This window comes from Thamnophis sirtalis, unplaced genomic scaffold (assembly GCF_051295495.1).
Source record: "Thamnophis sirtalis isolate CommonGarterSnake01/CBP01778 unplaced genomic scaffold, rThaSir2_p1.2 scaffold_15, whole genome shotgun sequence".
NCBI lineage: Eukaryota > Metazoa > Chordata > Lepidosauria > Squamata > Natricidae > Thamnophis > Thamnophis sirtalis.
The window spans coordinates 44,557,553-44,580,174 of NW_028261395.1; the positions used below are offsets into that span (position 1 = coordinate 44,557,553).

A 22,622-nucleotide genomic window follows, 5' to 3' on the forward strand; every position below is an offset into this window, starting at 1 on the left:
TCTGATCGGACCAGGATTCCCGCCGCCCTCTAGCAAAGGAAATTGCGTTCCTTGAGTCCTCCGGATGCTTCCTCAGAGCAGATGTTCTGCCAGCTTCACTCGCGACGCCACTTCCCAGCCTCCCACTTCCCTCAGCTGGGCTCTACAAGACGCTCAGCGATTTTTAACCAGAGAGCTGGGAGCTCCCGCCGGAGGAACAGATGCTCCGCGATTGATCCTTGGCTCTTCTCCATGAATAGACCCAGCAGAAGGCTGGAAGCTGTCTTCTGCTCTCCAGCCCATTTCTCCAGTGGCCCAGGCGTTCCCAGCTCGGCCTGGTAATGACTCTCTGGAGCTTTAACCCAGGCAGGGAGCTCACTCCCCACCCCATCCTCTTGACCTGATCCTTTTAAGGGAAGATGCCAGGAACTCAATCCGGAACCAGGCACTCTGCTCTCTGCCACGTCTTCCTTTGACTCTTGCCCAGGATGAAAGTCAAACTTTGGCCGACTGCCCAATCGCCCTCTTCTCTCTCCTGAAAGCATCTATTGTCTGTCATTTTCACCCTTGGCAACCTCTGGCTTCCTTCCTTCCTTCCTTCCTTCCTTCCTTCCTTCCTTCCTTCCTTCCTTCCAACATCAAATGACTCTGGAATCTCTCTCTCTCTCTCTCCCTCTGGTGCTTTTGAGTCTGGAGATGCCCACTCTTGAATGGGGAAGGAAACTGAATGGCCACCCGGAGACTTCCAAGGGACCTCTCTTCCCCTAGTGCAGGGATGGCGAATCGGTTTGCAAAGGCGTGCCAGAATCGTGTGCACGCGTGCGATAGTGCGCACATGCGTGCCCAGACCCACAACGGAGTGCGCCCCACTCACTTGTGCATGCGTGCATGGGGAGGCGGGGTTTTCGCCCTCTCCAGGCTTCCGGAGGCTTTTCTGAAGCCAGGGGAGGGTGAAAACGGAGTTGAATAGAATGGAGAATAGAATAGAATAAGAGTAGAGTAGAATAGAGAATAGAATAGAGAATAGAACAGAATAAGAGTAGAGTAGAATAGAATAGGGAATAAAATAAGAGTAGAGTAGAATAAAAGTAGAGCAGAGCAGAGTAGAATAGAATAGAGAATAGAATAGAATAAGAGTAGAGTAGAATAGAGACTAGAGTAGAGAATAGGATAGAATAAGAATAGAGTAGAATAGAACAGAATAAGAGTAGAGTAGAATAGAATAGGGAATAAAATAAGAGTAGAGTAGAGTAAAAGTAGAGTACAGCAGAGTAGAATAGAATAGAGAATAGAATAGAATAAGTGTAGAGTAGAATAGAGAATAGAATAGAGAATAGAATAGAATAAGAGTAGAGTAGAGTAGAGTAGGAGAATGGAACGGAATCGAATAGCGTTAGAAAGAACTATGTTTTAGGCTACTTTTGACAATACACATAGAAAGCTAACCGGCTCGGTTGTGTTTCAATTAATCAACACAATGCCATTTGATCTGTATCTCCCCAAGAGTAATTGCTGCTGAGAGGATTAGCCAAAGAGAAGAGAAGTGTGTGCCTGTGTCGGCATTTAGATATGTTCAGCATGCTGGAGTGTTTTAGGACTAGCATAAACTTGGCTTCTTTAAGCTATTGACTTTCTTGCCTCTGCTCATTTCCAGGCATGGATTATCAATTTGTTTGAAGAAACGCTGTCCCTTCACATTAGGCAAGTCTTTAAGGAGAAGATGGAGAGGTGAACACTTGAAGCCTCCTTTATTTGGTTACAATTCTAAACCCACCTGGGTGTTTTTGTCCAAGGTGTGCCTTGTTTACCTTCCAGCAGGGTCCAACGTGGTCACCAACAGCAATACAATTTAGAGAACATACAAAGAACGGTTGCAGGAACTGGGCATGGCTAGTTTCATAAAAAGGAGGACTAGGGGGAGACATGATAGCAGCGTTCCAATATCTCAGGGGTTGCCCCAAAGAAGAGGGAGTCAAGCTATTCTCCAAAGCATCTGAAGACAGGACAAGAAGCAATGGGTGGAAACTAATCAAGGGGAAAAACAACCTAGAACTAAGGAGAAATCTCCTGATTGTGAGAATAATCAATCAGTGAGACAAGTTGTGGATGTCCCATCCCTGTAGATTTTTAACAGGGTAAATTGGAATGGTGTAGGATGTCAGGCCTGCAATTATATCCCTTTTAGAATTTTGGCCTGCCACACTTTCTCTTATTTCATTATGCTGTTTCATTAGTATAGTTGATGGGAGGGGGGAATAAACAGGAGTAGGATTGTGGAATGTATTGTTGTCATTCTTTACTAGAAGCCAAGCTCATATTTTGTCTCCGCACTTTTACACCTGACCGGAAGCAGCTGGGTGTGGATGCCAGCGTGGAAGAAGGAGATTGGACCATGTGATGGATTGTGGGTGTGGGGACAAGATCATGAACTTTTAACTGGGTGGAATTCTGATGTCATTTCCAGAATTGGGATTAACACAGATGTGCTAAGATGTCTGCTTTATTAAATTGGAACTTTAAGGATCGTTTTTGCCTTGGACTCTGATTTAATTCTACATGATACTTGGAACGCTGACATAGGGTAGTGTTGGCAAACTTTTTCGGCACCGAGTGCCGAAACAGGAGCGCATGCACTTGGGAGCTCCGGAAATTGGAAGAGCAGCACCGGGAAGCTGAGCTTCCAGTTTCTGGCGTATCACATGATCTTCTGGTGTCTGGCGTGCATGTGTGTGTGAAGATCAGCTGGCCGGCATGCCTGGGTGTGCCAGAAACTAGAGGCTCAGCTTCCTGGTGCACGCATGCGTGCCAGGGAGCTGCTCTTCTGATTTCCAGCGCTCCCGTGCGCGAGAAGACCAACTGGCCAGAACCCGGAAGAGCAACAGGGGATGGCTGGCGTGCCCGGAGAAATGTCTCTGCGTGCCACTTCTGCCACATATGCCATCACAGGTGTAGGGTCTCCACTTGGACTAGACGATCTCCAAGGTCCCTTCCAACTCTGCTATTCTGTTGATTCGGATTTTCAGAAGTCTTCTCCTCGAGTGAAGAATAACAGCTACGCGTGAACCTTGTCGGAGTTCAGTTGGGTCATCTCAGGGGCTTCGCAATCAGGAGGCCATGAGTTTGATCCTAGGTAGAGGCAGATATTTCTCTCTCTCTGGGCACAATGAGAAAAATATCCCCTGAACAAAACTCCGCTCTGGCAACAGGAAAGGCATCTGGCCATTCAACATTCTGCTAACTCCATTCAGTTGCCTAGACTCCACCCCGGGATTATGGGGGTCCTTAAAAGATGATGATGATGATCTCAGAAGCTTCAGAACAGAGCTGAGATGCCAGAGCGCAGGACAAGCGTGAATTACGGGTTGCTCCGTGTGCCATTCGACCCAAACGCAAAGATAGAAAACAGAGCACAATTAAATTCCAGCATCCTTTTCTCCTGCCAGTTGGGCACCAGCTGTTTTATCTCCACAGTCCCGTGCCTTTCAGATCATGTGTGTGTCTGTGTCTTTGTCTTCCGTTGGGCTCCACTTCCTGAGGCCCGGAGTGAGAACGCTGCTCCCTCCGCCCTTCCGCCTTCCCCGGGGCTGGAGATTTTCATACGGCAGGCAGTGGCTCCCGTTTGTCAGGAGAATCGTCTCATCAGTAATTAAGCTGTTGCGCAGGCTGCACTTAATTGGTGCTGTCTGCTGACACAGGACTTCTGCTGGCAGATGTTTCTCCCCCTCCAGCCCCCTTTTAAATCTCGGGAAGCCTTGAGGGGAGGGGGCCAAGCTCTCTTTTAAATGGGAAATAGAAAGAAGTGAGGAAGCGAAGCATCAGGTGCACGGCGGATTAAGCCTCTCCCCAAAGTGTGGCTTTTAGGATGGAAATCCCCGCAACACTTTCAACTGTCTCCGGGTCATGCTGGCTGGGGAATTCTGGGAGTCGAAGTCCACAAGTCTTAAAAAGTTGCCGAAGTTGGATAACCCTCTTTTAGACGGTATTTTTATGGAAGGATTGTAAGCTGCCTAGACAGATCTTTCCCTCTCTGGGCACGATGAGAATTTATCTGCTGAATATAACTCTGTACTGGCAATAGGAAGGCGTCGGGCCAGTAAACACTCAGCTTCATTCAGTTGCCCAGACTCCACTCTGAAAGGGATTATGGCCGTGATGATGAACCTACAGCATGCGTGCCACAGGTGTAATGAAGAGCCATATTTGTTGGCACTGACCAGCTGATTTTTTGCTCTTCTGGAGGGCCAGAGGAGGCAGTTTTCGCCCTCCCCAGGCTTCAAGAAAGCCTCTGGAAGCTGGGGAGGGTGAAAAACAGATCTACGGGCCAACTGGAAGTTCGTTCCCTGTAAGCTGCCTAGAGTCGCTTTGGCGAGATGAAGGGCATCCAGGTAGCAATAGCTATTAGACTTATATATCGCTTCATAGGGCTTCACATCACTCTCTAAGCGTCAGCCTATCTCCCGCAACAATCTGGGCCTTCATTTTACCGACCTCGGAAGGATGGAAGGCTGAGTCAACCTTGAGCCGGTCAGAATCACCTTGCATTGCATTCTAACCAATGGCAATGGAAAACACAAAGAGATGGATTCAGGATATATTGCATAAGAACAATGACATGTAAAATTCCTTCCTTCCCCTCTCCATGTCCTTCCTTCCTTCCCTGCCTTTTCTTTTTTTCCCTTTCCTTCCTTCTTTCCCCTCTCCATATCCTTTCTTCCCTTTCTCCCTTTTTCTTTTCTCTCTCCTTTCCTTTCTTCCCCATATCCTTCCTCACTTCTTCCCTCCCTCCCTCCTGCTAATTTTTGGGAGGAAAAAAAAAACATACCCACATGCGAGAAAGCCATTAATATCCATGGCAACTCCCAAATATATATATACATATCTCAGATTTTAGACTTGAGAGTTTAGAAAAATGCCTTCTACCTTTTGGGAAAATGTAAGGGGAGTGTCTGAAAAAGAAAGACAAGGAAAGGAAAAACCAAGGGATATTGTAATAAGCTAACAAATCAGCCAACTGCTTTTTCTGACTTTCCAGCTTACAGAGTACAAAAAAGTCACCAAATTATAGTCCCCGAATAGGCACATGTTTGTGTATTTGTGTGTGTGTGTGTGTGTTTGGGTCTGATAAACAAGGTCCCAGTTTAAGCAACATGGTTCTTTTGTGAATTGTTTTAAGGGTGTCCCGCTAGTTAAGAAATGGAGACTTTTTTTACAAATTCACCCACAAAATCGGGGTTGCCTGTATAATCTACATTTTGGCAGTGGGTGTTGGTGATTTTCGCAATCCAGCTGTGAGGGAGGCCGACAGCCAGCCAGCCCCTAAGATGGTGGCAGCTTGGTGTGCAATAATTAAAAAGAGCAAATGGATGTGTTGCAGTGCAAAAGTCCAGGGTTGAAATAAATCCTGATTTTTTTTCTTTCTCTCTCTTCCTCATCCACCTGCTTCAAAAACGGCAATGCTTTGTAACAGTGCAGAGATCAAGAAAAACATTCATTGCCCTCCCAGAGTGTTTGGGATAATCTCGATATAAGAGGGCAGCTAATATTGATTTTAAATTGGAATCTGCTTCTGGAGTGGACTTCAGAGGGTTTACTATAGGATCCACTAGGACATTTTTGATCTCTGTTTGATGAATCTTACATTGCTGATTACTTTGAATTAGACTTCCTTCCTTCCCTCCTTCCCTCTTCCATGACCCTCCTTCTCTCCATTTTTCCTTCCTTCCTTCCTTCCTTCCCTCTTGCATCACCCTCCTTCTCTCCATTTTTCCTTCCTTCCCTCTTCCATGGCCCTCCTTCTCTCCATTTTTCCTTCCTTCCTTCCTTCCCTCCCTCTTCCATGACCCTCCTTCTCTCCATTTTTTCCTTCCTTCCCTCCCTCTTCCATGACCCTCCTCTCCATTTTTCTTTCCTTCCTTTCTTCCTTCCCTCCCTCTTCGATGACCCTTCTCTCCATTTTTCCTTCCTTCCTTCCTTCCCTCCCTCTTCCATGGCCCTCCTTCTCTCCATTTTTCCTTCCTTCCTTCCCTCCCTCCCTCTTCCATGGCCCTCCTTCTCTCCATTTTTCCTTCCTTCCTTCCTTCCTTCCTTCCTTCCTTCCTTCCTTCCCTCCCTCTTCCATGATCCTCCTTCTCTCCATTTTTCCTTCCTTCCCTCCCTCTTCCATGACCCTCCTCTCCATTTTTCCTTCCTTCCTTTCTTCCTTCCCTCCCTCTTCGATGACCCTTCTCTCCATTTTTCCTTCCTTCCTTCCCTCCCGCTTCCATGACCCTCCTTCTCTCCATTTTTCCTCCCCCCCCCCAAAAAAGACAAAGAGGTTGCAAAATATATCCCAAGTCTCCTGGTCTTCTGCAGGTGTTCTGTAATACAGTTACAATTAATGTAACATCAGAATCTCTGGAGAATATCTTTTATTATACATAACCATCTCTTTGATTTAAAATGTTAATATTATACGACCCTTTCTAACAACATGGCTTGGTGAGCCAAAACAGTTACGAAAGCACAAAAAAGGAAAAACAAACTCTTGCCAATCTTTCCAGGAACACAGTCGGATAATAATAATAATAATTTTTATTTTTATTTATTTTTTTTAAAAAAGGAAACCTCGCTGTAGCCTGTTGATTCAGGCTAAAGTGATTTGTTTGGAACAAATCAAAAAAACTGTAGAAAGAAAGATGGAAAATGATCTTTGTGCTCCAAAGGAGGAGGATTTTCCCCCCTTTTGCATAAATAAAACTTCACCTTCTGGGTTGGAGGGTTTTTTGTTTTTTGTTTTTTTTGAGATTTGGGAAATTTACACTGGCACAAAAAAGGTCCAGCAGGACAAAATAGGTGACTAATAATTCTGTTGGTTTGTTTTTTAAAGGAAAGTAGTGGGGATCTGCTAGAACTGCAAGAATCAACAGCAGGAAAAAACATGTGAGTTTGAGGGTTTGAATGCGTTTCCAGCTAGGTTTAATTTAAAATTTAACAGCTTCCTCCAGAGTTAGGCATCAGTGAGGCAGAAGAACAGCTGGAGCCTGTTCCCAGTGTGCACATGCGCGGAGTGGCCAGACGAAGGGAACAGCTAAAGAACAGGGGTCGACTTAGGAAGAAGGCCACAGGTGGACAATGAATGGCCCCTCCCAAGGGAAATAAAAGAGGGGAGTGGAGTTTGCAGGAGACCATTAGTTCGCTTAATTGGTTCGTGACTCTCCGAGACTCCTGGCCACGTTTTTCAGATATCGGCCTGGCAGCTCTCCAAGCCAGATAAGGTCTGTGACCACAAATCCTCCCTTGAAAGACTTTGCTGGATGTGAAGGAACAGAATTCTCAGTCAATTAATAAAAGGGGGTTTTCTCGGGACCAGGAGTTTGCTTTATGCTCTTGGGAAGCCAATCCAGTGAGGCCTCAACTTACGACCATAATTGGAACCAACATTTCCATGGCCAAATGTTGTTAAATGACAACCACTTTTCCCACGGTCGTTCAGCAAGTCGCTGAAGTTGTTAAGTGAATCACGTGGTCTTTAAGCGAATCCGGCTTCCCCCATTGACTTTCCTCGTCAGAAGCCAGCTAGGAAAGTCGCAGATGGCAATCATGTGACCCCCGATATTGTCGGTTGCCAAGCACCTAAATTTGGATCACCTGACTGCGGGAACACCGTGGGAGTCCTAAGTGTGAGGACCAGCCATAAGTCAAGTTTTTTCCCCACTGGACGTTGTGACTTCAAATGGTCACTAAATTCAATCGTTGTAAGTGAATCGAGCCCGTTTATCAATCTGACTTGGTTTATGGCAATGCGCTACGGGCAATCCTCAACTTACGACGATTCGCTTAGTGACCATTCAAAGTTACAACAGCCCTGCAGAAACGTGACTCACCGCTCTTTTCCACACTTACGACAGTTGTCGCATTCTCAAAATGTGGATGCTTGGCAGCTGGTTCATATTTATGACGGTTGCGGGGGGGGGGGTGTCACGTGGTCCCCCTTTGCAACCTTCTGACAAGCAAAATCGACAGGGAAGCCGGATTTCACTTAACGGCTGTGTGACTAACTGAACAATTGCAGGGATTCGCCTAACAACGGTGACAAGAAAAGGGCGTAAAATGAAACTCACTGAACCAACTGCCTCGCTTAACGACAAAAATTTTGGATGCCATTGCAGTCATAAGTCAAGGACAACCTGTATTCTTGGAAGGGGTGTGTGTGTGTCTAACTTTGGTCTTGGAGGAACAGATACCGTGCCAGCATAAACTTTGGGAAAAGTTCTAAACTTCTAAAAGCTGACGGGGTTTTTACTTTCAACTTCTCCTAGATAAATTCCTGGTTTTAATGCACCCCATATTTTTCTAGCAGGACTCCAGCTCTTTTCGGGGGCCGGGACCCCTTCCATGGGTCTCTCTCTCTCTCTCTCTCTCACACACACACACACACAGCATCACAGTCTTGAGGCAAGCTGTTTTCTCATCAACGTCTCCAACGGTGGGAAGGGAAGAGAAAGAGAGATGGAATGATTTAAGCCGATGTTTCTGTAGCAAATACTTTTCTCAAATTCTCTACAGATGTTGCTGTAGCTGGGATGGGATTTTGCAGAGGGGGCTGAAAGGGTCTCGGGATGAGAGCAGAGGAATTCAGATTCCCCAAATCTCTGCTTGGATACGGGAACAGATTCCAAACCCTTTCTTTCTCATTCCTTTCTTTCTCTCTTTCCTTCCCTTTTTCTTCCTTCTTTCCATCCTCCCTTCCCTTCCTTCCTTTCTCTTTCCGTCCCTTTTTCTTACTTCCTTCTTTGCATCCTCCCTTCCCTCCTCTTTCTTTCCTTTCTTCCTTTCTCTTTCCATCATCCCTTCCTTTCCTTTCTTTCTTTCCGTCCCTTTTTTTACTTCCTTCTTTGCATCCTCCCTTCCCTCCTTTCTTTCCTTTCTCTTTACTTCCCTTTTTCTTCCTTTCTTCTTTCCATCCTCCCGTCCCTTCCTTCTTTAACTTCCTTTTATCTTCCTTCCTTTTCCATCCTCCTTTCCCTCTTTCTTTTTCTTCCTTCTTTCCATCCTCCCTTCCCTTCCCTTTCTTTCCTCCCTTTTCCATCCTCCTTTCCCTTTCTTTCTTTCTCTTTTCTTCCTTCTTTCCATCCTCCCTTCCCTTTCTTTCTTTCCTTCCTCCCTTTTCCATCCTCCATTCCCTTTCTTTCTTTCCTTTTTCTTTGTTCCTTCTTTCCATCCTCCTTTCCCTCCTTTCTTTCTCTTTTCTGTCTTTCTTTCCTTTTTTCTTCCTTCCTTCCTTTTCTCTTTCCTCTCTCTTCCATCTTCCCCTCCCCTCTCATGTTTTGGAGAATAGGACGATCTTCTCGTCTCTCTGACAACTGCTCAATTATTGGAAGACTGTTGTCATGTCATCCTTAATGCTTCTCTAGACTAGACATACCTAATCATCTTTCTTGCTCTTCTCTGCACTCTTTCTAGAGTCTCAGCATCAATGTGGCCCCCATGACACATCGCTGTGCTGGCTGGGGGATTCTGGAAGTTGAAGTCCACGGGACTTAAAGTCGCCAAGGTTGAGAAACACTGGTATAGGGCACTGGCAGTTTCCTTGGCTGGGCTCCTCCAGGCCCTTCTATCAGAAAGAGCATCACAGCTGACCAATATCGCTGGCATTTTTGGTCAACAGCCATGTGTTGTCCTTTCATAATTCTGACTGCTGGGGCACCTGCTTGACTAAAATTTCTCACTTCTCTTCCTGTCCAAGCAAAGAGAAAGCCTATTTATAGTGCTTATAATTTCTTTTTTTTTTTAAAGCCCATGTACCTTACCATGGCAACCACAGTGTCCATGTGCTACCTAAGAGACAAAAGCTTTGCCGTGTGGGAAACACACACTCACACACATTCACACACATTTTTTTTTTTGTTTCGCAACACCTTGTTTACTAGTTTTTCAACATCCCATCTCTTCTTACGAATCAACGCCCCCATTATCGATCTCTTCGGTCTGGCTGTGCCAAAGCTTTCGTTTCCTTTAAGGCGTACCAAAAAAAAAGAAAAAGAAAAAACCCCTCCCTTGGTTTCTTCAGCCCACCCACCCCCTTCAAAAAATCCGAACAAAAATAAATTGGTGAAATTCTCAGAAAAAGAATCTGGAGTTGTTGCCCTGATTTTTGTGATGAAGTGGGGATGAAGAGCTGTAGGTTTGGGATGTCTTTCGCGACACAATCCTCCCTGAATTGCATGAAAGGTTCTCTTTTCCACCTCTTTTCTCTCTCTCTCTCTCTCTCTCTCTCTCTCTTGTTTCTCTTTTTCCAGGGAATATAAAACAGGGGACAGAAAAAGTTGAACGCTACCCTCCATTATCATCATCAAATAACTATTTCCCCCCCTATAGCAGTGATGGCAAATCTTTTCGGCACCAAGTGCCCAAACTGGAAAGCATATGCAGGTGCGCCGGAAAGCAACCCGAAAAATGGCCAAAACCCAGGTTGTTTTTCGGGTCAGTTTCAGGCTGTTTTGGGGGACATTTTCAGGCTGTTTCTTGGGCTGAAAAAACCCTGAAAACAGCCCTAAAACAGGCCATTGTTTAGGCCAAAAATGCCCTGAAAACGTCCTGTTTTTTGGGATATTTATCAGCCATTTTCCGGCACTTGGGTGCCTGCAAAAAACCAGGAAGATAAATTATACATCTAAAGTTTTATCTATCTGAACATTTATTTCACGGTGGCTATAAAGAAAGCAGAGCCCAGAGTCTAGAGTGAAAGCAATGTTACTCTTTCTCTTGGCACTGTTGCTTTCAGAGACAGAAATCTGCCATATGCAGTGGTTCGGTTTAGCTACGCCTGGACAAAGTGAGATATTGATTGGCATTTATTGGACATCCAAAAAGGCTACCCCATCTTCTTCTTTTTTTTAGCCCAGAAAAGAAGGTAAGAGAGGGCTGCTTCTGCAGACTGAGGTATCTGACTCATGAAGGACGCAGGGCTTCCCAAAGAACGCCACCCTTCAAAGAGATCAAGGGTGAAATGCTACCGGTTCGGATCGATTCACCCGAACCAGTAGCAAAAATGCTACCGGTTTGCTAGAACCGATAGTAAAAAATAATAATTGCTACCAGTTCGGGCGAACCAATATTTCTGACAATCAGCTGTGACACACAATTTGTATTAGTTAGAATCGTGGGATTTACTACTTTCTAGCGAATTTTAATTGTGCGTCACAACTGATCGTCGGAAATCAAAGGTCCTGTGTATGCGCGGAGGTGGCGAGTGCATGCTCACATTGCCCAAACCAGTAGCGAAGGTAAGTTGATTTCACCCCTGAAAGAGATGTCTCAGAATCCCCCTAGTCAGTGACGCCAAAGGCATTCTGGGGGAAAGATGCCCTCAGGGTGGATCCACCCCCAGGGTGGATCACACTGCGCCTCCAATCCCAGTTTGCCACCAGTCAGAACTGTTTTTCCAACAGATCCACTCCCTCTTCCTCCTCCCCTCTTTCAAGCTTTGCTCCTTGCCCGGCCTGTGCTGCTAAAGCTTTATTTGCAAATAATCAACGCTTTTCCGTTTTCCTGCTTGCAGTGGGCGAATTTTAAATGCCTTCTCTTTTATTTCTTAATGTACTGGTGGGAGAAGAGTTCCTTTCTAACAAACGCGAAGCCGAGCGGTCCAATCATAAACGGACCCTCCGCCAAACGAGTCTCGCCGTTATAAATATAATTTGCAGCGTGATTTTTCGGCCATTTAAGATGACCCGGCTGATTCATCCAGGGACATCTCGGCGAACTATTGCAAAAAAAAACCTCCCTCGCTTGCGTGGCGTTCATCTTTTTTTTAAAGTTGTTGTTGTTGTTGTCGTCGAAGGCGCAAAGTCCATTTTGATTTAGAGAGACGCGATGTGGTCGAGGCCAGCAGGACTGATGGCTTGGCCTCCGCCGAAGGGAAAATTAAATTTATCTAGAGTTCCTCGGAATTGAGGTGGGCTGGAAGAAACGACAAAAGCAGATGGGTGGGTTTTCATTTCTTTTGCTGTTTGGTTCCCATGCTGATGATCCTCTTGGAGAAAACATTATGGAGAGGTGAAATTAGATGAATAATTCCCAGCGAAGGGCATATATATATACAGTATAGCTCCCCCAGAGTTTGGGGAGGGGAGGGGGAAGAGTGCTTGGTTGCGGTCCATCAATTTCCTCTCCATTTAACTGCCAAGATCTTTCTGGATGTCTTTACCGGAGCCCAGAACTATCTCTTTCCTTGGCAGGACTCTTAAAAGCTTGAAAACAGGTGGGAGAAGTTGGCCTAGAAATGGAGGTGATGTCACTTCATGGACCGTAATTACATATTCGCCTGAAAGATAGAAAAGGAAGGCTGGGAATTAGCCGAGGGGGTCTGGATTAACGGGTATCTTAAAAACAAGCTATGCGAGGGGGACTGTTTTGACTGAGGCTTCCCGAGAAGTAAGAGATGTAAACTCCTTGTCCCGACAAAAAAATCCTTTTATTAATTGACTGTGAATTCTTCTCCTTCACCTCCAGCAAAGTCTTTCGAGGGAGGATTTACAGTCACAGACCTTATCTGGCTTGGAGAGCTGCCAGGCCGATCTCTGCAAAACTTGGCAAGGAATCTCGGAGAGTCACGAACCAATGAAGCAAACTAATTGCCTCCTGCAAACTCCACTCCCCTTTCGCTCCTCTTTTATTCCCTCTGGGAGGGGCCCTTCACCATCCACCAAGTCGACCCCTGTTCTTCAGCTACTCCTTTCGTTTGGCCACTCTGCGCATGCGCACACTGGGAACAGGCTCCAGCTGTTTGTCTGCCTCACCGATATCTGACTCTGAAGGCAGCTAATAACTGGCATACAGCTCTGGCTCCCTCTCTGCCTCCGACACAGAGCCCTCATCAGAGCCTTCCCCAGACTCCAGGACTGGCCCATCTTCCTCCCCACTCTCCGAATCTGCTGTCAGCTCCTCTGGTCGCTGGTGGGCCACAAGAGGGCCCCTGGAGGACGCTTCTGAAAAACCACAGAGGTTTTAGAATCTAGATAGTGGATTGACCATGCAGGGCCCTGCGTAAGCAAGCATGGATCCTGTCTCTGTGGGCACATTCTGGCTGGAAGGTGATTTTGATCCCACTTGGATTAAAATGTACACATCTCTGCCTGCTAACTTGATGATTTAAAATTTGCCTTTTTATGGAGACTTCTCTGGCTTAACTCCCTGCTCGTTTTCAAATGCAACCGGGAGGGTCAAGGAGATACAGTATTTTGCATCAACAGAGCAGGCCCAACACCCAGGTCCCTGGCGTGCAAGTCTCCAAGCTGCCAACGGGCACCGAGGGAACCAGTCATTCCAGAGAGACCCACCGCCTGTTGTTCCGCTAAAGGCTGTCAGTATTTTTGACAAGAGGGTTTTAAGCACAGGGTGAAACTTGGGTGGAAAAAGGCGACTTGACAGAAGGGTTCTCAACCTTCCGTGAAGATATGACAGCACAGCCCTCGATATTTCGGAGGGATTAACATGATGAGCAGGTCGTTACAGAGCTGGACGGGGGCCAGGACACCTGGATTAGCGGCCCCTGAATTTAAAAGGGAAACATTCAAGGAGATATATATATATATTTTCTTTTTGGTTCTTCTTTAGTTTAGGGTGAAATAGCAAAAAAGTGGTTGCTCTGCCAAGTTTGGGAAGATTTTTTTTCCACACAAAGGCCCAGCCTGACACAAGGCCCAGATCCAATAGAGAAAAGCGTACACGGAGTTGCTCAACACAGATTAGCCTTTTTTTTTGGGGGGGGGGGGAGGGGGGAAGAACTACCGTATTTTTCGGAGTATAAGACGCAACAAAATTTTTAAGAGGTAAATTTTTTAAAAAAGTTTTTGCACTCTGCAGGCCTCCCAAACCCTCTGCACGTCTCATTTTTTGTGAAAAATGAAGCACGCAGAGAGTTTGAGAGGCCTGCAAAGTGCTCCTGGGGACTGGGGGGGGGGGGGAAGAGGCAAAAACAAGCAAAAAATAGCACATTTTCACTCGTTTTTGCCCTCCCCAGCCCCCAGGAGCACTTTGCAGCCTCCCAAAGCCTCTGCACATCCATTTTGGTGAAGGGGGCAGGGTTTCGGGAGGTCAAAAATGCTGCATTCAGTGTATAAGACGCATCCAGATTTTCTCCCTGTTTTTTTGGGGGGGGGAAAGGTGCGTCTTATACTCCGAAAAATACGGTAAATTTGGCTGTGGTCCTAGAAGCTCTGATTTTTTAGAGGAGGGTCTCTGTTTCCAAGGCATGTGAGGTGCGCGCAGTTCCTTGCGTCCCGGGAAGGTAAACGTCTGTGCCAGAAGACCTACCATAAGTTTTGGCGTATAAGGCGGAGTATAAGACACACTTTAGTTTTGGGGGAGGAAAATTGGGGGGGGGGAATTCTGCCTACCAGGTATTCATCTGGCTAGCATCCTTAGTCTGGTCAGCTTCAGCACATCAGTTCGCTCACTGGTTTTGAGGTTGGGGGTGGTGAGGGTTATGCTCCTGAAGCACAGCTGATTGTCAGAGGGAGCAGCAATTAGAGAAGCAGGCAAAGCAGGGGAGATCGTTTAGCGTGTGTTTGGGCTGAAAAAACAACTTCAAAAGCACAGCTGATCCTTGGAGGCAGCTCCAGTGACTAAAGCAGGCAAAGCGGGGGAGATCACTTAGCTCGTGTTTGGGCTGAAAAACAGCTTCAAAAGCACAGCTGATCCACGGACGGAGCTCCAGTGACTAAAGCAGACAAAGCGGGGGAGAGGTAAGAGAAGGCAGCAGCTGTTCTGGGTAGTCATTTTGGGCACTGCGCGCCGAGCATTTGGAGGCTGAAAACGCAATGCGCGGAGCCGAAAAACACAAGTTATTGTCGGTGGCAATCTCTGCAGCCAGGAAGAGGATGCGTGGAGGCTGACGGGTAAGGTCTGGTGGGTGGGCGGGGCTACATTCGGAGTATAAGACGCACCCAAATTTTCAGCCTCTTTTAGGAGGGAAAAAGTCCGTCTTATACTCTGAAAAATATGGTACTTGTGAACTGATGACAGAGTCTACCTGGAGGTAGAGATGGATTTACTGTGAGGTATATTCAGTAGATACACTTTTGAACTCTGGTGCTGGGAAACTCCTCAGAAGACCGAGGACAGCCGAGATAACAAACAAACGGATCATCAAAGAAATCCACCCAGAGGCCTGGTTTGAAGCACACATGATCAGGCTCAAATGATCCTGCTCTGGAGAAACATTATTGTGAAGACCCAGCTCTCTGGAGAAGGCTCCTGGAACAAGACCCAGAGTGGAGCTTTGGTGCCTTCCAATCTCAATATGTCTGTCTGTCTGTCTGTCTTTCTTATCAACTGTTTCACCTCCCATTCTGCAGTAAGCCTTCCTCTCCCTTGCTTCCCCACCCATCTGTTCCAAAAACAGACTGACATTTAAAAAACAGGGAGAGAAAGAACGTCAAGTGATACGCAGCCAGGGAGAGAGGGAGGGATGGAGGAAGGGAGGAAGGAAGGGAGATATTATTTTTTAAACACTTGCATGCACTGTATGTTGCCTTAAATATTTAGAAGGCGGGATTTCAAAACCAGAATTCAGGCTTAACTCAGGAATCTGTATCGTCAGAGTAGCTGCGTACATATTTCTTACTATTGCTTGTCACCCACTTGCTCATCACATTCTCCCCATTCAAAGCTGCGTGTTTGCAGTCTCCAACAGTTGTTGCCTCTGCAGGGATTGGTGGTTAAATTTTCTTTTCCTTGTTACCTTCCGCCAAGAGGCTTCGTAGTATCCGAAGCAGAACAGATTCAGTCAGTTTTGTTCCATATAATATCCGCCTTGTGAACTCTCATGTTTCCACTTTCTGCTACTCATTTCTACAAGATTGTGTACTTTTTAGCACTTAGCAATCACACTTAGACTTATATACCACTTCATAGTGCTTTCACAGGCCTCTCTAAGTGGTTTACAGAGTCAGCCTATTTGCCCCCAACAATCTGGGTCCTCATTTGATCCACCTCGGAAGGACGGAAGGCTGAGTCAACCTTGAGGCTGGTGGGATTTGAACTGCCAGATTACAGGCAGCTGGGAGTCAGCAGAAGGAGCCTGCAGTACTGCACTCTAACCACTGCGCCACCGAGGCGCCAACCTCGCAATCTTGTTTAACAGGCTGGTAATTTCCCAAGAAATCATGATGCGTGTTTTTGAATTAGCTTTTCTTCCAACATGTTATGATGGCTTCAGAATTCAGACAGCTTCTATCCCAGGGCAGTAACTATATTGAATTCTACAGTATAGTTGCAATATTAATGCAATATCAGAGGTTTTCAATTCAATTGTATAGGATGTGAAGGATATGTGTTCGTTTTGCTTTTTATAGTTTTCTTATGTATAATGTACACTGAGGATGGCATGTAATTTCATTGCACGAGGTGCAATGACTATTAAGTACCACTACTACTACTCGTGTGCAAATCTGGCGAGTATGTAGTTGTCTCTGCAAGCCCAGGGAGGGGCAAGAAGCCCTGGAGGGTATAACATAAGTCCTTGACTTACGTTACCGGCAAAAAACAACAAAAAAAAAAAACACGCTCAAAGGGGATTCAGTTACAACTATGAGGTTTGCTTAATAACCATAGCAACAATTGAAAGATTGGATCTGGTCAGGCGGTGTCTGAAATGACGTCCATCGTGACTTACGGCCAGAATTCTGGTCCCAATTGTGGTTTTAAGCCGAGGACTACCCTGTGGCTTCCCATTCTTCTGACCAAGCTGCCAAATGCTTCATTCGGGCCTTCCCCAAGCTGGCAGCCTCTTCCTCCTGGGTGGACTTCAATTCCCAGAATTCCACCCGTCTTAAAGCCACCAAGTTGTGGAACGCAGCCCTAGAGGTTCCTTGGGTTGATAAAAAAAAAATAAAGTTTTTTTTTTCCATCCAGGAATATTTGGTCCTTTGTGACTTTTGGGCCTGACACCTGCAACTACATAATAAGAGGTAAAACCAGGGCAATCTTACCTGGTGGAGGTGGTGTGACGTTCGGCGAGCTTTCATTCACCCTGGACTTCCGTCCTTCAAGGGCCATTCCTGATCTAGAAGAGACCAAGGAAGCGAGATCAATCCGTTGCGTCACTTTTGAGGCATTACTGCTTGGAAAATCAATATAGGAGTACGCGTAATCCTTGATTTGCAACAGAACAGAACTTTATTACGGTCATAGACCAGCAACAGACAAGAATCATCGCTGTTTACAAGAGTTAAAAGGTAATGCTAATCATATTCTTCTATCTAGCTAAAAATGGCTGTGTATGTGTGTGTTCCAGCATAACTCTGGAATGCCTCAAGCAATTTCAACCAAACTTGGTACACAGATGACTTACTCTCTGGAAACAAATACTGTTGGGTTAAAGGTAACCATTTAAATAGGAGCCAGCCGTGTGCAGCAGCTGCCAAAAAAGCCAACACAGTTCTAGGCTGCATAAACAGAGGGATGGAATCAAGATCACGTGAAGTGTTAATACTATTTTATAAGGCCTTGGGAAGGCCACACTTGGAATACGGCATTCAGTTTTGGTCACCATTCTGGTAGCCCAGAATATTGCCACTGCATGCGTGGATGTTCAAAACTTTCAACGGCGCTGAAAAAGAGTGACCTTTGACCGGTTTTTTTTACCCTTACGACCGTTGCAGCATCCCCGTGGTCACGTGATCAAAATTCAGACGCTTGGCCACTGACTCATATTTACGACAGTCGAAGCATCCCGGGGTCACGTGACCCCCTTTTGTGACCTTCTCTGATAAGCAAAGTCAATGGGGGAGCCACATCCCCCCAATCGGGGATTCACTTAACAACCGTGCCACTAACTTAACAATTGCAGTAGTACACTTAACAACTGTGGCAATATTGAATATTTATTCAGATTTTCTTGGCATAACCCTTTGCTGTTTTTTTTTAAAAAAAAAGATGACGAGGGCAACCAGGCTCCCGGGAGAACAAATAAAAGAATCAGAAATCCTGCTTAGAAAAGGCACAAAGATAAATAATTTAGCACTAAGAATAACCCAGGCCTCATACTTTGCCAACCTTAGAAGAAATAAAGTTATATGAAAGTGCTTTTTTTTTTTTTTTAAACAAACAGGACCTCGGGGGGTCTAAAAATAACAAATACAAAACAAAAAGGGTTCAAAAGCGACATGAATTAGTGAAGTATAAAGGATTAAAAATAAATAAAATCCTTAGGTTTCCTCCCCAATTGCATCTATTTATCTACCACACAAGGATTCGAGGGTGTTTTTTTTAAAAATAATTATTCTCATTTGTAAACTTCCATCCTGATCTTGTGAAGGAGACTCGCTGAAAGAAATCGGTTCAAACACCTTCGCTTGGATGAGGGGGAAGAATCGGAACGGTTGGCCTCGTTGTTTCTTGCCGGTTTTATAAACGCGAGGAAATTGGATCCCGGGCTGTTCTGGCTCTGGAATTTTATTTCTTTCACTCCCGAACAGTGGCTGAGGACTTCTGCATTTTGCTCCTCGGGTCAAGGGATAATGAGGCTTTCAAGAGTCCTTATTTATGAAGCGCTAGAGAATGGGAACAATTAAACAAAGCATATGTTTCTTTCCCTAGGAGCGTAAGTAGTAACCCTCCTTTTAGAACGCGTGTGTCTTTCATCAAATGTCCTAGGTCTCTCAACTTTGAGAACGGAAATAAATGACTTCGCGGGGGCTTACTGGATGCGCTGGCATAGATAAGATAGATAGGTATACTCTGTTTTCCCCAAAATAAGACCTCCCCAGATAATAAGCCCAATTGAGCTTTTGAGCGCATGTGCTAAAATAAGCCTCCCCTAAAATATTTAACCGCATGCGCAGCCAGTCCCCACTGTTTCCTGGGGGTGGAGGGGGGGAACATGCTCCACCCACCCCACATGCTTCTACCATCCACGCGGAACGGCCTCCCTCAAACCCTAGTTACGGCGCCCCTTCTCTTAGTGGTGGCTGCAAAGCGATGCTAGGGCAAGAGTGTGCCAGAAACCGTCCCTCTCTGGATCAGCTGATCTGCAGGCCACAGGCTGAGGTTAAGGGGGCCCCTGCACCTCAGAAATAATAAGGCCTCCCCAAAAATAAAGCCAAGCGCTTATTTCAGGGAGTCAAAAGAAAATAAGACCCTGTCTTATTTTCGGGGAAACATGGTAGAGATAAGATAGATGATATAGATAGATAGATAGATAGATAGATAGATAGATAGATAGATAGATAGATAGATAGGTAGATAGATGTGTGCATGTGTATGTATGTTTGTGTATGTGCTTTGCTTGCTTTCCAATGGTGTGAGGCACTGAGGTTTTATAATGGAGGGCTTACAGAGAAAATTAATCTCTTCCTCTATTTTGATTAGGGGACGGAAGGCTAAAATATACGAAGAATGGTTGCAGGAATTTGGTATGAAAAGAAGGACCAGGGGAGACAGGATAGCAGTCTTCCAATATCTCAGGGGCTGCCCCAAAGAAGAGGGAGTCAAACTATTCCCCAAGGCACCTGAGGGCAGAGGACAAGAAGCAAAGGAGGGAAACTGATCAAGGAGAGAAACAACTTAGAACCGAGGAGAAATTTCCTGACAGTGAGAACAATTAAAAACTGGAACCGCTTGCTTCCAGAAGTTGTGAAGGCTCCAACACTGGAAGGAGGACTGCACTATTTATTAGTGGCCACTGAGTGTTTCCAATCAAGTGTGCCCAAATTGTAACTGCGTTTTATCTGGGGCAATTTGTACCATGAGCGTTCCAGGGGGTCCACTCAGAAAATGAAGGTGGGGGGGAGTTTGATGCAGGAATCTTGATAAATTTTGATGGGGTAAGTCAAAAGGTAAATACGCTGAGAAACAAGAAAAGGGAAGTTGGGTGGGTGCTACAGGAAATGGTTTTGATCTTGGCAAATCCTCGCGACGGGAACATTTTGCTGCGTTCGTTATAATCCAGCCTATTGAAGCCCATTATAAACCTAAGCTCCATGATCCAGGAATCTGTGAAGGCCCGTAGAATGGACGGGGGCCTCTCTTGTGATGTAATGCTGCCTGTTCCCTTCTCCGGGATTAATTTTTCTTCCGAAAGCAGGTTTATTCTCCATTACCCTGGGTGGGTAGCATTCAGAGGAGTGGTCCCTTCCAGGCAGAGACGGTGGCAATAAGTAGGAATGTTAGCTGCCTGGATCGGACTTACCGGCAGGATTAATGCAAGGTTTTATTATGCTCACTTTTCAACTCCTTTGAAAAGAACCTTGAAAGAGATGAAAATTGCTTTCCTTTCACGGAGTTAGCCGAGTTACTCATTTTACACGCAAAGCCAACTTTTCCTTTGAGTGAAATCATGCAGGATTCAAATCCAGAGGCATTTTGCACAAAATTACTAAGATCTAGGGGAGAGATAAAGGTGTGTGTGTGTATAAAGTCTCCAATTCAGCGTTGCCATGCAAACTTATTCAGAGGTAAACTTGAGTTCACCGAAGACCCATGAGCTTAAATCCAAGTTATTGAGGCCCAAGATATGATCAGGTGGAACCTCTTGGGCTTCACACCATGGTCCAATTCACTCGACGTGCAAAATGCATGCTTAGTGCCTTCCTCCGTCACTTCTTCAGCATCACCAAGGATCGGGGAGACCGAAGCCAGAGGTACAGTTCGAAAATGACTATGCGGATGAGGGGAGTTGAGCAGCTGGTCAACTGAGACCGATTCCCCCCCATCAATAATGAATCCCTGCCCCTCACCAAGCCACCATTAAGAGAACCCCACTCCTCGTGAGCTGCTCCATTTATTATTCCTGCATTGCGTCAGGGGGGAAGTATTCGCACTAAACCACAGGGATTAAAGACCGAAGCTGTGGGGGACTCAGATCGTATCCGTCATACCCATCTGTTTTCAATTCCAACCTTTCACACCTGCTTATATTTATTATTCCTTGCTTAGACAAGACACGGCTCATTTTTCAACCTCTTCCCCCCCCCCCTTTCCCGAAAAAAAACAGTATATAAAGGCAGGGGTTTCTTTAAAAAAGAAAGAGGGAGAGAGAGAGAGAGACAGAGAGAGAAGAGTCATGATCATCTATTCTTTCAAGTTCCCTTCAGCCTCGCTCTGAAGATGAAACTCCCAAGAACAGGTATCAAGAATGATTGACCTGATGAGAAGTGGAAGAAATCGGAGCCGGTTGGGTCAGTGCGACTCAGCTGAAGTGAGAGGTCCTTGGTGCTCTCTGAGCTTGCTTGTTTTCTTGCAGATGTTTCATGATCCAAAATATCCCACGCAAACCAAAAGGCTCATCAACCCCAGAAGGAAAAAATAAAACAGGAATATCTACAACATGTAATGTAAGGACTGCAACCATCACTATGTCGGACGAATAGGCAGGAGACCGGCAAAACGCATCCACGAACAATAACTGCCAGTCACAAGACATTATGAACCTTCTTTAATTTCACAACAGATAGGCAGATTTAGCCATAGTTTCAATTGGGAATATGTGACCATCAGAGGTGGGCTGCACATAATTTTACCACCAGTTCATTGTGCACCAAAACTGTGAGCGTGCGCCTTCCGCGCATGTGATTTGCTCCCGTACAGATCTTGATACGCATGTGTGCGGTTTAGAAAGTGTGGCTAAATAGGATGACATAGAGGCAGGGCGGGTAGACGGGCCCATCCACAGGTGGGCATTGAATTAGTCCGAACCGGCTGAATACCACCACCGGTTACCATCCTAGACCCGGCCAAGTCCAAAGATGCCAGGGAATTTCTAGAAATCTGGCAATCTGGCAAATTAGCCATCAATAGACACATAGACTTTAACGACATCTATGTCAGGCCTGCAGCCATCTTTTCTTTTGGCTCTTTGGCCTGCCACACTTCTATTATTCTACTATGCATTTGCTATTGTGGGAAGATGGGAGGGGGGATTGTACGGAGTTAGATGATATGCAGCCATAACAACATTCTTTCTAGAAAGCCAAGGTCATCCTTTGTCTCTGCACCTCTGCACCTGACAGGAACTGGATGGGTGGAACTGCCAGCATGGCAGTGGGAGATTGGACCATGGGATGGACTTGTGGGTTTGGGCGGGCAGGATCTTCAACTTTCAACGGGGTGGGGAAAACCGGGAAGCTTTCAGATTCAGGTTTTCTCAGATGTGCCAACACGGCTCTCTTAATAAATTGGAACTTTGAGCAATATTTTGCCTTGGACTCTGATTTACTTTTGGATGCTATTTGAAATGTTGACAATCTACATCAGTGGTAGTCAACCTGGTCCCTACCGCCCACTAGTGGGCATTCCAGTTTTCATGGTGGGCGGTAGGGGTTTTATGTAACTCTGCTTTATAAATTTTATAAAGTAAAGTTACTTCCCCACTTTATAAATCACCATTACTGTGGAACAGGTGGGCGGTTAGGAAATTTTACTACTAACAGAGAACACAAAAGTGGGAGGTAGGTATAAAAAGGTTGACTACCCCTGATCTACATACTACACAAGAGACAATCACCCCCAGAAGGAACAAAAAGACCCCAGGACCTCTCCACCAGCAATCAGCACCCAGATTAGCATAGATTAATTCCAAGGTTAACATCAGATTACAATGAGGGAAAGCAGGAACTTCCAAAGAAGCCAACATCAACCAAAGGCTCCCTTAAGACCACTTC

The 22,622-nt window shown here is 45.7% G+C and overlaps 1 protein-coding gene across 2 annotated transcripts in view; it reads right to left on the minus strand.

The window, feature by feature from the left end:
- The window catches only part of MORN1 (MORN repeat containing 1), a 136,949-nt gene that overhangs the window by 44,502 nt on the left and 69,825 nt on the right, over positions 1–22,622 (minus strand). Inside the window, exons 13-14 of one of the 2 annotated variants that reach the window (XM_087701944.1) lie at positions 16,953–17,026; positions 10,652–12,283 (exon numbers count right to left, since the gene is read on the minus strand). In XM_087701944.1, the coding sequence (XP_087558070.1) occupies positions 12,135–12,283; positions 16,953–17,026 (223 nt within the window). In that variant the 3' untranslated portion in view covers positions 10,652–12,134. Of the gene's footprint in view, positions 1–10,651; positions 12,284–16,952; positions 17,027–22,622 lie in introns of those variants that run through there. The other variant, XR_015695114.1, reaches the window with a different exon arrangement.